A 17,499-nucleotide genomic window follows, 5' to 3' on the forward strand; every position below is an offset into this window, starting at 1 on the left:
GCGAACTGACTTAGAGATCAACTCTGACATGGAGGTCGGATTGGAGGCCTCAACATGTAGAGTTATCTCAGGTCCAATATTTCACACAAAGGTTTGAACTTCTTCCTTCTCAGGCATAGGATTAGGATGGCGAGCATCTAAATATCTCCATCTCGCTATGAACTGATCCACGGGTTCGTCTGGTACCTAAATCAAGGTGAGAAGTTTGATGGTTTGGACCTCTCTCTTAACCTCATAGAAGCACTGGTAGAACAGTTTCTCCATTTCCTCCCAAGTATGTACTGAATTCGAGGGAAGTCGATCATACCAATGAAAAGCTGGGCCATCGAGGGTTTCAACAAACTAATGGAGAAGGAGTCTCCCATCAGCCGCTGTCTCTCGACATGCCGCTTCGAAATGGGTGATATGCAGCTGTGGGGAGGTTGTATCAACAAACATGGGAAACTTCCCTTTCTTTTGTTCTGAGAGAAACAAAACCTGATCAATGTAGGAGGGGTATGGCTTTTGGTAAGTGTTGTACCCTGTATACCTGGGATTTGTCTGCTCTTTAAGCTATGCATTACCATTGCATCGATGTCTGGCTGGGAGACGGGGTGCGAGATGGAATTATCCTATGAGGTAGGAGAGGGAGGCTGCCTTAGAGCTGCATCATCTGAGTGATGGGAGTTGGCCTCATGAGGGGATACATTGATTGGGGACCCTGTTCTTTCCATCCGATCAATCTTCTCCATCATTGCTCGCACCATCTGCTTGAACCTGTCCATGTGTTCCTTCTGGGAGTCGTTAGGTTCTGTCACAACCATGGTCCTAACCATTTCCTCAAGGTGGTCAGCCTTAGATGTGGTCGAAGGCTTCCGAGGTTGGCGAGTCATGCGTGGTAGATCGGTCAGCAAGGGCTCAGCATGCCCTGACTGGACTCGAGTCTTATATCGATCACATGAGGACCGGTTCTTAACAGTCTTAGGACTGTGGCTGCTGAGTGGTTGGGTCATCTTCTACAGCACTGACCACGGTAAAGGATTTATGCACTTCTTCTTCAGACTTTGTCATCTGAAGAGGGTAAAAGGGGTTATGATGAAGAGGGTCACTAGAAGAGGCTGCCCCGATTGTCTTGATTGCTTCCCTAGTCAAGATTAGCAGACCCCTATCACATTTAGCTTTGAGACTTTGATGGACCTCATGCCAAAACTATGATCGGGATCACGGTTGGTCAGCCCTTCTTCCACAAGAGAGAGCCATCTCCATTAAGTGAAGCAATGAGTGTGGACTAGGTACTGGAGGCAACCTGGGCTAGGGAGGACAAAGAACTTGATCTCCCATCAATTCTTAGGCTTGAGCTCTCTTATGAGCTTCAAAGACATGACTGAGCTGATGGGGCTAGCTCAGGATGGTACTCTTGGGGAAGGTCTTTGAGTACCAGGGCTAGAGGTGCTTTCCTGAAAGAGAACGGGAAGGCGAGGGAAGTATCGACTCATGAGGGTGCTTTAGTTGGGAGCAAGAAGTGGTCTGTGAAGGCGACGCGTGTGCGCCGTTTAAAGAAGGATCACAAGTGACTTGGGGTCAACCCGAGCTCGAACAGGTGGTCTGGCCTTTGGGGGTCGCGAACAGCGAGTAGGTCTTTGTAAGAGAAAAGGTGGAAGCCTGTCCCTTTTAGGGTGCGCTAGTGTGTGCTGAGTGAGAGGATGAGGGGGTCGTTTGTCTTTTAATCAAGTTGGCGCGGCGATGGAATTGCCCCTAGTGGTGGGATGCACAAGCATAACGTGTACAGGTCTTGGCCTTAGGAGGCCTGATCCTGGACACTAACTCGAGGTAATATAAAGGTTGCCCCGAGGTGTGGCTCGAGTGGATGACCCACAAGCCTTAGGGTGTGTGCAAGAGGTGGAGGCCCCAGGGTCGCTGCCTCGATGTGTCGAGCCTCTAAACATAGAGACCCGAGGTGGTGCAGGAATGTGGGGGGTAGCCTTGTGGCGACCCACATAAGCAACGACAACTTCTTTGCCTTTTGCGGAGAGGGATTGGGAAGCCTTTCGACGTACCTCGGCAATACGATCGACAAGTGACTTGTTAGTGACAGAGTGCATTCTGTGAGTGGTAACAGACACACTACCAATGTAGAGTGCTTTGGTGGGGTTCCACCAGCGCTTGGAGATTGGGAGCTTGGGACCTTTAAGTCCCTTTTCATGCCTATCCAAGTTAAGACCTGGGAGCTAGACACTGGGTCTTTGCTCAGAAGGAAAGTTGGCAACGAAGTTCAAGGAACCTCTTCTCGGGGGACACTCGTGAATGCGGGGATAAGAAAATCCCCGATTTGGATGTATGGGTTAAGAAACCCAACAGCCATGTGTGTGCAGAAAAAAAAAAAAGGATAAACTAGCCAAACAAGTACGATCCAACGAAGGGGTAGTGTGTCCCCCGTGGAGTCGACAATAGTTCTCGCCCTCCGGGTCGGGATTACCTGGTGGAACGTATCTCGGGTTTCAGGAGAACCCGGGACTGGAGACCGCTCTTTCGGGAACCTTGTTAGGAAACAAGGGCAGGTAAACTAACCAATGAGAGAGGAATTTTAATGTGTGGTGGGACGGACACACCTCAACTGGGTCCGTGACTCACTCGGGCTTACTTGCATGGGTGCCCTCTTAGATCAAGACAGAAAGTCCCCCTAGTCCTACAACTGGTTCGAAATCGCCTCCCTTGGCCTGTACTCTCCAGTTTCTACAATCACATATACACAGTTAGTTTACAAGACAAGTGAGCCAAGGGGACCCACCTTGTTTTTAGGCAAATGCACATAAGCATGCACATTCAAAAGAAGAAGAAAAGGATAAGAGGTTAGATGGAAGGAGAAGAAAGACATAAAATAGAGGAATGGGGAAGAGATGAATTTGACCAAGTGGCTTGACTAACACAGTAGCCAGACCAGCAAGTGATTGACACAGCGTGGTAGCAAGAAGGGAATGGTAACTCAGACCGACACGATGGCAAAACTACTCGTCAACAGAACGATCACCAACTAGTCCGGACACAATGGCTAGCCTGTCGTGGCAGCAAGACAGGCACGGCAACTGAAACCGGCATGGCAGTACTACTGCTCAACGATGGGGCTACCATGACAGTGCTAATCTTAATCTTCCTTGGTCAAACTAAGAAGGAAGAAGAGACAAGAGAGAGAAGAAGGGGAGAGAAGGAAAATAGAAACATGAACGATGATGAGCTTTCGTCGTCCATGACAAAAGAGGGAGAAAGGGAACGAAACATGGACGGCGACGAGGTTCTGCCGTTCATGACAGAGGAGAGAGAATACATAGACAGCGATGAGTTTCTATCGTCCATGATAGGGGAGAGAGAAAACATGGACGGCGATGAGTTTTCACTATCCACAATAAGAGAGAGAGAGAGAACATGAGAGAAAATACATAGACGGCGATGAGGCCATGACAAAGGAACATAAACAGCGATGAGGTTTCATCGCCCATGACAGAGGAGAGAGAAGGGAAAAGAAAACATCGACAATGATGGGATTCCATCGTCCATGATAGAGGAGAGAGAAAACATGGACGACGATGAGTTTTTACCGTCCACGACATAAGAGAGAGACGAAGAAAGGAAAACAAGGACGGCCGATGAGTTTCGATCATCCATGAGAAGAGACAAGAGAGAGAAACCATAGACAATGATGGGGTTCCACTGTCTATGACATAAGAGAGAGAAGAAGAAAGGAAAACATGGACGGTGATGAGGTTCCGTCATTCATGACAGAAAAGAGACAAGAGAGAAAACATGGATGACGATGGAGTTCTGCAATCTATGACATAGGAAAGAGAAGAAAAAAGGAAAACATGGATGGCGATGAGGTTTCGCCGTCTATGATAGAGAATAGACAAGAGAGAGAAAACATGGACGGCGATGGGGTTCCACCGTCCATGACATAAGAGAGAGAAGAAGAAAGAAAAACATGGACGGCGATGAGTTTCCACCGTCCATGACATAGGAGAAAAGATAAGAGAGAGAAAACATGGACAGTGATGAGATTCCGCAGTCCATGACATTAGAGAAGAGACAAGAGAGAGAACATGGACAGTGATGGGATTCCACCGTCTATGATATTGGAGAGAGAAAGGAACTTAGATAAAGACGGCCCACCACTCTGGTTAAGGCCCGGCTCACTGTTTATGTTCCAAAAGTAGGATGACATCATACCTGACGAGAGGCTCCACTGGGCATGAGTGGAGGAGAGAGAGAAAGAAGAGAACAGGGAGAAAGAAGGAAAAGGATTACAAAAGCGAGGAAAGAGAGAGGAAAGATAGAAGAGAGAAGAAAAGTGAATAAAGAAGATTAGGAAAGAGAATGAGATAGACAAGAGGAAAGAGAAAGAGAGAAGAGAGGACGAGAGACAAAGAGATAGACAAGAAGAGAAGAAAGAAAGAGTAGATGAGAGGAGAGAGAAAGAGAGAAAAGAGGAGGAAAGAAAGAGAGAGATGAGAGGAGGAGAGAGAAAGTTGCTTTCATCAAAAGGTACCAGACATTTTCTTCTCTCTCCTCTCTCTCTCCAAGACGTACCCACAATTTCAATGTGAAAACTCTCAAAGTTTATTCATGAGATTGAAAAATGAGGGATCCTTTTACAATTATGTTTAGCATGTATTTATAAAATTGGGCCCAAATATGAGTGGATGCCCAAAATCTAGCCTAATTGATGATAATTACAATTTAATTGAATTAAATAAAAATCTAAAAATGGGTACAAAAGGATTGTTTTGCCCCTACTCAACAATACATGAAATTTTAAATCAATCCCTTCTGCTGCCCCAGAACATGCGTGATCTTCCATGGATGATTCGAGGTTGCACTAACTTCAGTTTGGCCAAAAGATGATTTCTTTCTTGTCAGTGGCATGATGATCGATTTGTTACCAACTTTGAGCCACAATTGCATTTTTAGGCCACGATCATGCGACTCAAAATTTGTATAGATCTTGAAAACTTCCAATCGATAGTGTGCTTGTTTCTTGATGTTTTATTTGGTTTCTTCACTGAATTGCACTGAGCATGCTGTCACAATCGCGTTGCAACAAACGCAGCTTGATTTCGTGCCCGAATGAAGATTTTATCTTCTTGGGTTTTTAGTATGATCTTGAAATCCGACAGTCGGAATCTACAGCCACTTTGATGCCTTGATGTGCCGAATCTAACCGTTCATCGTACGTGAGGTTCAGACCTAACATAGCCTCGGACCTTACATACATAATGCAATTATTTTCACGTCGATCAGGTACACGAGGCTGTGATATGGTCGCTCAAGCGAGGCGTGTTGTTACTAAATTTTCTGCAACTGACTTCACGAATTACCAGCTTCTCTCTAGTTTTTCTCCTTGCTCGGTTATCGTCATAGGGCGTGCCACATATCAAAACTCTCGTCTTGACAAGATGAACACGCCCACCAAATTTAAGTGCAATCCAACCCAAGATGATTGAGATATGAGTCTTCAAAGTTGCTCCTCATTACTGTGAACACCAATCTCCTTTAATAGAGATTGGTGCAGGGAGGTCGTAAGGGAATAGCGTGCAGACTACCCCTTTTTAATATTTCACCCATAACTCTATCATGGAAGGTCTGTTTAAGATAAAACTTGACCTGCAAGGGTTTTCGACCAAGACGGATCCAATGGTAGTGGTCCCACAGCTGTTTGGCGCACCAAAAATAGAGTTCTAGTTACAGGATCCGTTTCAGGATGCTAGAGGCTAATTTTTCCAAAATTGTTTCTTTGTCTGTGCTACCTTAGACATGTCAGATTGCAACGAAACTTGGTAGGTGACCTTTTAAAGTGCTTAGGAAGATTCTGACTTGTTTTGGGGCAATTCTGAGACTGTCAAGAAGTCCACTATAAGTCAGGGCTTTATTAACTGGCTTCTCTTTTATTCCGCATCGAGGACTCAAGGCACTAAAAAATATCTTCAAACACGGTTGAATAATATGCTCAATATTACACCTAGAGATGTGGTTAATGATATACAATGTGATCACGGTGTCATATTATTTTACCAACAAGTATGGCAGAGCTAAGAGGTTGCACAAGTGATACATGAGGGTTCCCATGTGAAGTCATACGAGGATCTTCTGAAATATCTTCATAAGATCTGCATCACTAACCCTAGAGCCGTAATGATTATTTAAACAGATGATCATGATAGGTTTGAGTGTGTGTGTATAGGAAATCGTACATGTTTGTATGGTTTTATGTTTGGTTATAAGCCACTAATAGGACTAGATGGGACATTTTTGAAAGGAAGATACAAAGGGCTATTATTACCTACAGTTGGGATAGATGTGAATGAAAATATATTTCCTGTAGCATATGCAGTGGTTGAAAGTGAAAATACATCAAGTTAGACTTGGTTTCTAAAGCTCTTAAATGAGCAGTTTTGTGAGAGGCCTGATTTGCCAGGATTGGCTATTGTCTTAGATCATTAAAAAAGGTTACAAGCTGCAATTGAAAAAGTATTTTCAACTAGTAAACAAGGCTATTATATGAATCACCGTGTCAATAACTTTAAAAAGGCCTTTAGAAATTCAATGCTCACAAAGCTTTACTAGAAAGCTGCATGTGCATTGTCTATATCAGATGTCAATGAGTACATGGCAAAGATTAAGAGTGAAAATACTGAGGCTTATGACTGGATCATGTTACAGCATCCGAAATATTGGGCAAACACATATTTTAGAGGTATAGATACAATCATCTTACAACGGACACCTTTGAATCATTGACCCAGTGGATAATACAAACTCGGGAGAAGCCCCTTATTAAACTCATGGGAGAATTTTCAAAGAAGATGACCTTGTCCCTAAAATGGAGCGGTGTGCTTATATCGAAGGCCCAAAAGGTAATAGACCTGAGGAGGGATGAGTCCAGATTCCTTCATACAGTCACATGGGCACATGAAGGTATGTATGAGATCAATGCAGATAAGAAATATATTGTTATTCTAACAACTCATACATGCAGTTGTTGGGTGTTGTATGTTAGTGGGTTGTTGTGCAGTCATGAAATCGCCGCTATAGATCATAAGCATAAAGATCTTACAAAGTTTTGCGTCGTTTATTTCACATTTCAAATGTATGGTAGAGCATATTCCCTTCCCTTCAACCCAATGTCTGATGTATTAGAGTTGCCAAAGATTGTCTATACAACAGTAATGTTGCCAGCTGCAAGGCGAACCGCAGGTCCGCCAAAGAAACGACGCAGGCAGACAAAGTATGAAAAGATTAAGCTTCTTAAGTGTAGCCGATGCATGGTTGTGGGCCATAACCAAAAGACATGTAAATCAAGTATATAAAATGATGTAAAGCCCGTTGATATTTTCTTTATATGTCATTTTGTTTCTGAATTTGTAAAGAAGTCGATGCCTACTGATATGAATTTTTTGTTTAATTAATGAAATACTTTGTTCAATTTTTATGGTATTATTTTCACCATCTTTATATCCCATTTTTACAGTAATTTTAAGGGAAATTTTACAACAATAATTTTATAAAATTTTAGAGCACTACGATAATTTAATAACCGTAATGATGAATTACTGTAATGACCTATTATAGCATTACGGTAAATTTGGGTTTGAAGCATTTAAAAATTTAAATATAATAATTTGGTCTGGAGCATTACGGTCTTTTAAGTACCTTAATGGCAGAAAGACTATTTATGGCAACAAATTTAACGTATTATGAATTATGGTAATTTTATTACCGTAAAGGTCTTTAAGAGCATTACGATAATCAAAAGACTGTAATGCTTAGAAGTTCAGTGGACTTTTGAGCATTACGGTTGTTGGATTACTATAATTCTCTAGAATGGTTTTACAGTAAGCAAATTACCGTAATACTTCTTACAGTAATCAAATGATCGTAAAGCCTTTAAAGATCATTACGGTCATTACGATCTTTTGATTACTATAATTCTTTAGAACGGTTTTACAATAATCAAATTACCGTAATATTTATTACGATAATCAAATTACCGTAAAGCCTTTCGAGAGACTTATGGTAATGTAAAGACCGTCACGCACTGAACTTTTGAGAATTACGGTCTTTGGATTATTGTAATTCTCTATAACGGTTTACGGTAATCAAATTACCATAATACTTATTACGGTAATCAAATTACCATAAAGCCTTTCGAGAGCATACAGTAATGCAAAGACCGAAATGCTCAAAAGTCCACTGGACTTTTGAGCATTACGGTCTTTTGACTACCGTAATGCTCTTAGAGTGCACTATGGTATTGAGATTGCCGTAATAAGTAATATGGTACTTTGATTATTGTAAAGATGTTCTAGAGCATTATGGTAATCAAAAGAACGTAATGCTTAAAAGTCCGAAAATCCATTGGACTTTTGAGCATTACAGTCTTTTGATTACCGTAATGCTCTAGAACATCTTTACGATAATCAAAGTACCATAATACTTATTATGATAATCTCATTACCGTAAAACCCTCTTAGAATATTACGGTTATAAAAAGGCCGTCATGCTTCATATTTTATTTTAAACTATATTTTTATCTACCAATCGGTATTGATGATTTTTACAATGCCTTTCTTTATGTGGACCATACATATTGGAATAATATGGTGAATGAATTGGTTATTAGTAGTATGATTCATGTACATTAGCATATCCTGATCATGTACATAAGCATATCCTGATTATGTACAAAGAATATTGATATTTCATCTTTTCAGCCATGCATCCAGCCATTTACCAAAAGATATTTATATATCAACCTTTCATAAAATGGTATAGGCACTAATGGCCTAATGGCACTAATGGCCTAATATCACACATTTCACAAAAAAACAATATAGGCATTAATGGCCTCTTTACACAGTTTAGGAACTACTTGCCTCTTTATAAAAAAAAAATATATGATCATGAACACTTTCATCATACTGGCAACTTCTCACCCCACTGTGGTAACTGCAACTCTGTATTTGAGCAACTCTGTATTTGAGCTGCTCTCCTGCTGTGGGTTGCTCTCCTCTTAGTTTGCAACATAAGGACAAACTGCCATCTGGGCTCCTCTGGATGAACTGGTGTAGGGATGAGTTATGTATTACTTAGCCCCTTATCTGGTTGAGGAGGAAGCCATACTCGCACATTGTCATCTATCGCATCAACCAACTCTAATTCTTCATATTCTTATTCCCCTTCAAATTTTGGGTCATAAATTTTAAGCACTTCTAATGCTTCCCTAATTAGGTCCCAATTTCTTAAACTGTAACCTTCACGTACAAGTTTAGTTGCATGGTTGATGTCCCTAGGCTGCATCAAGTCATATGAAAATAGGTTATTGAGACTTCTAAATTGTATCAAGTCATATGAAATATGAAAATAAATTATTATCATTCTATCTTCATCAGTATATCCTCAAGGTGCATATTTGGAGAGACGTCTCCTAAATGGATTAAGGATCAAGGGCTTAGTCCTTAGCCTATACCACTCAATGTATTCTTATGTCGACATCCCATTGAACATATATTTATTTGCCTTATAAATATAATCTAACCTATTCATCCACATATCAATTTCCGCTCGAAGCTCATCTTCTCAATTATCATCCCTTTTCCCCCTTCTCTCCCTCCTCTCTTACTACAAGGGATCTGTTGGTATCCTTTGGTGAAGTCCAAATTGTCGGAGCACACAATCTAGCATATACCCCTAATAAATGTGTCCACATATGAGGTATGTATGGCACAAGGCAGTCTGACGGACAAGAAACCTATAATCTTTGTCCTCTGTAGTTTCCTATCCTATGTCAGGATAATCATCGTATGGGGTCCATATGACTTATGACAAAAATAAGGCAAATTTTAAGTTAAATAATCTGAACTTGCAATTAATTAAATTATAAATAAACAAAATAAATTATAAGTATATTATACTAACATCATTTATACGTACGTTAGCAATCTCATGTCGCTCCATGAGACCAAAGTTGTGAGTGTTATCTCATTCTCTAGGAGGGGTCCACCTGAGGGATCTAAGTTGCCCTACCCTTATGCTTTGGGAATTTGGCGCAACAATTTGAAATGTTCGTACGCCCAACACTAAAATGCCTGTATAAAAAAACAAGAATCACAACAACAGATATCTATCGAACTTTATAAAAAGTATCAAAACATTAATATACTAGCATTACCAGCAAAACAGTGGTTGATCCACTTAGGTGTTGATGATCAGGACGAATAACCTTTGACAAGGCTTGAAACAAAAAACCTAAGGCAGCTGCACCCCATGCATACTGACCAGCTACGATCATGTCCTCAAAATGTTGTAAATAGATTGTAAGAACAATACCATTAATGAAATTTGCAAATATTGTGCAGCCAAATAGATATAAGAGATAGGCTCAGGTGTATCGTACAAGAGTGGTGTGGTTATAGTTATGTGGTAGCCACTTAAACGTGTTCCTCAACGATGTCAGCTAGATAATAGAATGACTACAACTAGGTGGCAGTTATCCTATCCTGCAGACTATATAATCCTCGTAGTTGTCCACTCTCCTCAAAGTTACAGCTACACCAGTCACCTTTAACTGGAGAATTTTCCATTAATCTTCTAGAGTAAGCATCATCTCTCCGATGTCTACATTGAAGTGCCCGGTGTTCGTCTCTATGCGCCACCTCTAGATAATAATAATAATGAGCCACGGTCATGGTGAGTCATCGGTACTATGGTCAGAGGTAATAATCTTGATCTCCTAACCAAATCAATTTGATCATTGTTTGTTAATTACCATGAAGAATGTACATTGGGCTTTTCATCAATCCCAAAGGTATTTTCCCGATCTTGAAATAGAATTTCTGATTTCAGATACTAAAATAAATAAATTGATTAGCTAACATGATAGACAAATAATATAATTTTAAATACTTGTACATACATCTCCTTCTCAGATCTTATGTGATATATGTTCTCTCTGTCTAGTAAGCAATGTAGGAATCTCAGGACCTCTTGGAAAGGATGCATCTTCTGCCATGATCACAATTCAAAAAGCCATCCTACATAAAAAAGCCAAAGAGTAAGCATTATTACTATTAGCGGCACCTCATGGAAAATATTAAATGGGGTATATGTATATGCAAAGTCTCCATTACGAGCTAATACATAAAATATTCAATGCTATTTGTAAAGAGAATGTTCGACGGCCAAAAAATGACATTATCCATAAAATAAGAGTAATTGAAATGAGAATGTTGAGATGGACAAGTGGCAAAACAAAAAAAGAAGAGTATTAGAAATGAATCCATCTAAGAAGACATAGGGGTAGCTTTAATAGGTGATCAAATCATAAGTAGTCTTAACTTTATGCGGCATTCACTTAAAACACAACCAATTAGGATTAGTGATTTGATTCTAATGGAAGGATCTAAAAGGCAAGGGGAAGTCCAACAAAAATATGAATATCGATAGTGAGAAGAAAAATGGTGGGTATGTCTAACTGAAGACATAGCCAAACCTCGAAAACTTTATGCACAAAAATATGAATATCAATAGAGTCGAGTGGTGGAAAATTTTGTGTAGCCAACCTCCAAAAATTGGGATAGGGCTATGATGATGTTGATGACGATGAAACAATTGAAACCCAAAACTAAACATCTCATTTCAGACCAAAACAATGAGTACTAAACATTATTTCACAATTTTCAATTCTATGAAGGAATCATTCATAACGCCCTTTCATATTTCAGTATTCCATGTCTCTTTAACAATATTTCATATTTCGCATATATATATCCAATGCATAATAATAAAAAAATACACAATGCTGAACAACTTCAAAGAAACAATTACAATATAAAAACAATACAATCCATCACCACACGGTAAGCTCGAAACATGGACTCCAAAAATAAATCTAGACAAATATTTCTTGCCTCAAAATCTGTTGAGGGAGAGAGACCCGTGAGAGATTGAGGTCTATAACGGCAGAATGCTTCGATTCAAGGTTTTATGGCACAAAAAAAACCGTAATGAGGCCTTCGGTTTTGGGTTTTTTGGCACAATCAAAGCCGTAATGAAAGAATGGGGCTTTTCGTTTAGGTTATAAGGTGCAAAACAATTGCGGCATTTCGATTGCCATAATAAGCCTTCAAGTCATTACGGTAATCTTAATACCGCAAATAAAAGATTAGCTACTACATTACTCTAAGTACCGTAATATAACTTTATATTATTATGGTATTTAAAATACCGTAATAGAATCTCAAATTATAATGGTATTAATTACCGTAAAGGTGTATTATGGTAGAAAGACTACCATGAAGGGTAGTTTCGTCCAAAATAAGTCAAAAATTGAGAAAAAGAATGTAGGTGAGGTTTTAAAAACTTGATATTTTTTTTTTGATTTTATTAAAATATAAATATATTAACAATAATTTCCTTAAAAAATAATCCTAAATCCATTTGTATCACTTTTTCGAAATTCCGGGGCATGATAGAGATCCTCAAAATTGAAAACTATAACACACATGAACCAATGACTAACTATTTTTTTTACAAACCAATCATTCAACAAAATAAAGATTTGGTAAACAGATGACTAGTCCATCACCCACCCATCATTTCTTAAGCATTAAACAGTCCCCTGTTATTGGGTGCATAATTTACTAATCCCTTGCGCCTCTAATAAACATGTGAAGTAGCAGGACCGTGAATGAAATGGAGCGGAGAATGGTAGTGCCAACTCATCTGGCTTCCGCAATCTTGCGTCACGCGTTACGTCACTCCAACCACCGCACCACTGGTAAGAAAAGGCCGCTTTTTCTATAAAGGTCCCCGCCACCAATACAAGACAATAACATCTTTGAAACTTTTTCATTCATCAGGAACATTAAACAAAACATTTTACACGAATCGTCGGCGTCATTTTTTTATCGTCTTTTCAACACAACACTTTACCGGAAATAATAGTACATCCTTCAAACCATATAATATAATATAGAAAAAGCTTATTTACTTTTAATACAAAATGTCACAGTTGATTGCATCAGTACGATTTAAATAAAAAAGGATGCAATTTGTATAGAGCTTAGGCTCTAAACAATAAGAGCCTACCTTCAAATAGTATTTAGAATTGTGGTTTTAATATTGAAAGTATTTGTGATGACCTTAAAATATATTTTCATCTTTATTTGTATAGTTTAAAGTTTCAAAAATAATGTAGAACGACAGATCTATGAAAACTTGAAAATCTTGAAAATTGACAGTCTAAAAATATGTTAAAAAATTGGCTAATTCTAAAATTCAAAATCCATTTTTTTTTTCATGTCCATACATCTTGATGCCGCGATGATCAATTTGAAAATATTTAGGCATCAACACAACATCTTCTAGATAAACTTTTGAGGTAGGTTCCAATTTGATTATTTAGAGCCTCGGTTTTATATAAACTTTTTTCTTTAAAAAAATGAGGTGTTTGTGAGTGAGTTATTGATTAGATTCAAATTTGGTAAACAAATTTACTAAATTTTGTGACATATCCCAAACCATCCAATTTGATATTTAATGATTCGTAGCAATTATGATCTCCTTACAATATAGAAACATAATATTGTATATACAATCCTTACGTGTGAAGTTGGAATCCTATTACTGAATTACGATAAAAAAAATATACCAGATAGGGAAATGAGGAACACAAAACCCCGACTCTTTTATTTTTAATTTTTGTACATGAGTCGCTATCGTATTCATGCTAATCTAGATATAATAAAAAGAAAAAGAAAAGGCCTTCTCAAATAGCTTTTATATCAGAGGCGGAGAGGAGTACAGGGAGAGAGAGTCAATCTAGGCTATGCACAATTGGATTAGACGGTGGATCTCCATATCTGTGTAGCATTGACAACTGAATGGTAAGAGGAGCCCCCCTCGGCCACGGCGGTGGAGGCGGCATCCCTGAGGTCGCGCATCTTGGCCCGGAGGGCCTTTCCCTCCTCGCCTTCCATCAAACCCCTCACCACCCTATCAATCTCCTCCACTTTTATTATACCATCTTCCTGCATCTTAGGCCTAATGGCTACCTTTATCTCATCCACCAAAAGTATGGCATTCATCTTCTGCTCTGCATACAATGGCCAAGCAATTAATGGAATCCCATTCTGAAAGCTCTCAAGAGTCGAGTTCCAGCCGCAGTGCGTCAGGAACCCTCCGGTTGCTGCATGGGCCAGCACCCGTGTCTGCGGCGCCCACGATGGTACCACCATTCCCACCCCCTTGGTCCTCTCAAGGAAGCCTTGAGGCAAGTAGGCCTTGGGGTCTCCTTTGCTCTCTACAGTGAAGAAGGCTGCCGGACCCTCCGTGACCTCAGGGGTTCGAATCACCCACAGGAATCTCTGGCCGCTTTTCTCCAACCCATGAGCCAAATTTTGATACTGCTCGCACGACAGAGTGCCACCGCTCCCAAAGGACACAAACAGGACTGAGCCAGGGGGCTGCTCGTCAAGCCACCGCAGGCACTCACTATCATTTTCGGGCAGCTCCAGAGTCAGGGGACCCACAGGAAACACCTCAGGAAATGAAGCTCGATTCTCCTTGAGGAATTGCAGGGCCTGTGATTCAAGGCCCTCGAAAGTGTTTACGAAAATGCCGTCTGCTTGCCGGTAACGCTTGGCCTGGTGGAGTAACCAAGAGTAAGCGGCATCTTTCCTGTCTTGAAGTGGGGCGAGGAGGTCTTTTCCAGGGAAAGGCGATGAGCAACCTGGGAGCCTGAGCTCCGGAAGGTCCCTGAACTCTCCTGAAACCTGGGCATCGAGAGCAGGAAGTTGACTCATGAGGCAGAGAGCAGTGGCGTTTGCAGGGAAAAATAAGTATTTTGGGAGGCTCAGTTCGTCGGCAACATCGAAGGCGTCGGTGCCAAAGATGTCGGCCACCATGACAGTGTTGGGAAATTTGGAGGTGAGGTCGCAAAGGAGGGTGCGGAGGGAGGAGAGGGACCGGCGCACGGTGAGGGAGATACGGGTCTCGATCTTGGCTGAGATGGGGAGGTCAGAGAGGTCAGCTGGGGGGAGATCAACAGATTGGAGAGAGGAAAGGCCGACGTCGTTGAGGGTCGAGAGGACGGAGGACTGAGCGGCGGAGGAGTCTGTGATGAGGTTTATGAAGGTGATGGAAAAGGAGTGCGTAGCAACGAGGCGCTTGGAGAAGGCCACCAAGGGGATTAGGTGGCCCATGCCTGGGCTCGGAAGAATGGCTACATGAGTCCCAGTTTGAGCTTCCATTGCCATGCCCACCACAACAAAGTGCTCAATTAAAACACAAAGAGAAAAGCCTGCAGAGGATTCGAGGAATTTGGGGCAGAAGAGGGGATAGGGTGAAAATTGGGCAATGATAGATAATCGATCTGATGAAACAATGATGATAAGGGTGTGGCACATTATATAGGGCTTCTTCACTCCTGTACCTCAAACCCTTACAGAGGATAATATTCATTACTTATTTGTTATCTATTCTCTGGAGCGATCAAAAAGTCTCAATTTCCAGGAATATCCCAAGTATAGGGACGCTTTGGCCATTGTAAACGTGTCACGCATTTTCTAGCACCAAGAAAATCCTAAGAGCCACCTCTTTAAATATATATCAAATAAAGCAGAACCGGGTAGGGGCTGTCCTCCCCCAATGAATTACCCCAAAAAAACAAAATCAAATAAAGCTGTATGCTACAAATCTCGGGCAAGCCAACTAGGTCTCACCGGGCATGGAGTTGGGTGTTTGCAATTGGGAAAGTTAAAATAACTTTAAAAAACATTTAAAAAAAAATTGTAATATATTTTAATGTTTCTATGATTTTGAGAAAGATTGGAAAGGGTATTGAATACAAAGTATGAATGCTTATTTTTAGGTTTTCGCGTTTTTAGATTGTTTCTAAAATATCCCCCATCACAAACTGATTTCTTTTCAAAATCCTTTTTCTACTGATTTTTTGACTATATTTTAGATGTGTTTTGTTTAACTTGAATTTAAATATATTTTTCCTATGTTTTGGCCTCTTTTATATTTGTTTATTTTCTTTGACATTTTTTGCCTTTGGCTAGATTGGTCCGAGTAATTCAAATTGGGCTGAGTTACTCAGCTCCATCATGGCCGAGTCCTGTCCCTAAGTTGTGGGTTTTCACACTCGAATAAATATCTTTAGGTGCTAAGAAAATATGCAAATCTTACATATCTATAAACACTTATTTTTGGGGCAAAATAGACAGTTTTGATAATACTACATTGTATACTTTTTAAGACTTCAAGTTCTAATTTTCCACTCTCACGTAAGATAGGTTTAAAGAATATCCAACACAAGAATCGCCATTTTTTATGAGTTTTGAGTTGAGGCCTCTTATTTGTTTTTGATTTTTTTTTTTTTTTTTTTTTCCGTAATATAGCAATTATATGGAAGGGCACAACGTAAAATCTTGCTGTAAAGGCGTCAAATTTCTATTAATAGGTCAATAATTGACTATATTGGGATTTTGGTGGGTTTGGGTGCTCCAGTGTGCTGGAAAGCTCACAAAGGCATATTTTACCGTGTGTAAATGTTTATTTTATTTAACACTCTGGGCATTGGAATGGATAAGTGGCTCTCGATTGTCCTATTTCTTAAATGAAAAGAAGGGCCATTGGTGCTTGAGGGCATTCTGGAAACTATCGATGAGAGAAGGGCCTCAATGATGACTAAAGACATTACGCAAGGTCTATGTCATAAATGAGAAAAAAGAAAGCATCTTAAACATATGATTCAAATTATAATTTATAAATTTGAAGTGTCAAACTTCTAGCCATCAATTTTGAAATGGAGACAAAAGATTCTAAGTTGTGCCGTCATGTTTGTGTTTTAAGGACCACGTCGGGTTGCCTGATTGGTCAGATATTTCAATTGATTTTTTGGTATGAACACCATTTCCAAGTAAATTTAAATATTGTTATATTAGTGTAAAAATTTGGAGAATTTTACATTTCATTGAGTAGTGCAAGTTAGTACATATATAACTCGTTTACAATAATCCCAAAATTGTAGGAACCTAGACAATCTAAATCTTAAGAAAGTACAATAAACAAACTAATATAATACATCCAAATCTTTAGAGGGGGAATGATTTTATACTACAGTTGTAGGATAATCATTCATGCAGATGTATAGTAATATAAGGCAACAACCTTTAAAAACTATGTGAGTATCATTTGTTTGATCTTAATTTTCAAATGTACATTCTTTTCGTTCTATTGAACAATATCAAAAAAACAATATTTGAAAATGTACCCTAGAAAGTGTTATTTTAGCCCAATCAACAAAAGCTATCCATTTTGTTAAGGTACTTAGATCTAGACCTTAGAAGGATTTTTCTCTTTTCAAAATTTTTAGATAGCTTTGTTATCATTAGATGAACAATGTTGAAAAGAAAAAAATAGTTTTGAGTTTGTAAAGTCCTATATCTTGAAATTGACTAAATGGATGGT

At 39.6% G+C, this 17,499-nt stretch overlaps 1 protein-coding gene across 1 annotated transcript; it reads right to left on the reverse strand.

Moving 5' to 3' along the window:
- Nucleotides 1-13,687: 13,687 nt before the first annotated feature.
- LOC18437061 (UDP-glycosyltransferase 72B1) lies at nucleotides 13,688-15,407 on the reverse strand. Its single transcript, XM_006847280.4, has one exon. The coding sequence runs from the start codon at nucleotides 15,279-15,281 to the stop codon at nucleotides 13,866-13,868; it is 1,416 nt and encodes a 471-aa protein (XP_006847343.3). The 5' UTR covers nucleotides 15,282-15,407; the 3' UTR covers nucleotides 13,688-13,865.
- Between the last annotated feature and the right edge of the window lie 2,092 nt (nucleotides 15,408-17,499).

This window comes from Amborella trichopoda, chromosome 1 (assembly GCF_054954075.1).
Source record: "Amborella trichopoda isolate Santa Cruz 75 chromosome 1, AtrichopodaSantaCruz75HAP2 v2.0, whole genome shotgun sequence".
NCBI classification, from domain to species: Eukaryota; Viridiplantae; Streptophyta; class Magnoliopsida; order Amborellales; family Amborellaceae; genus Amborella; species Amborella trichopoda.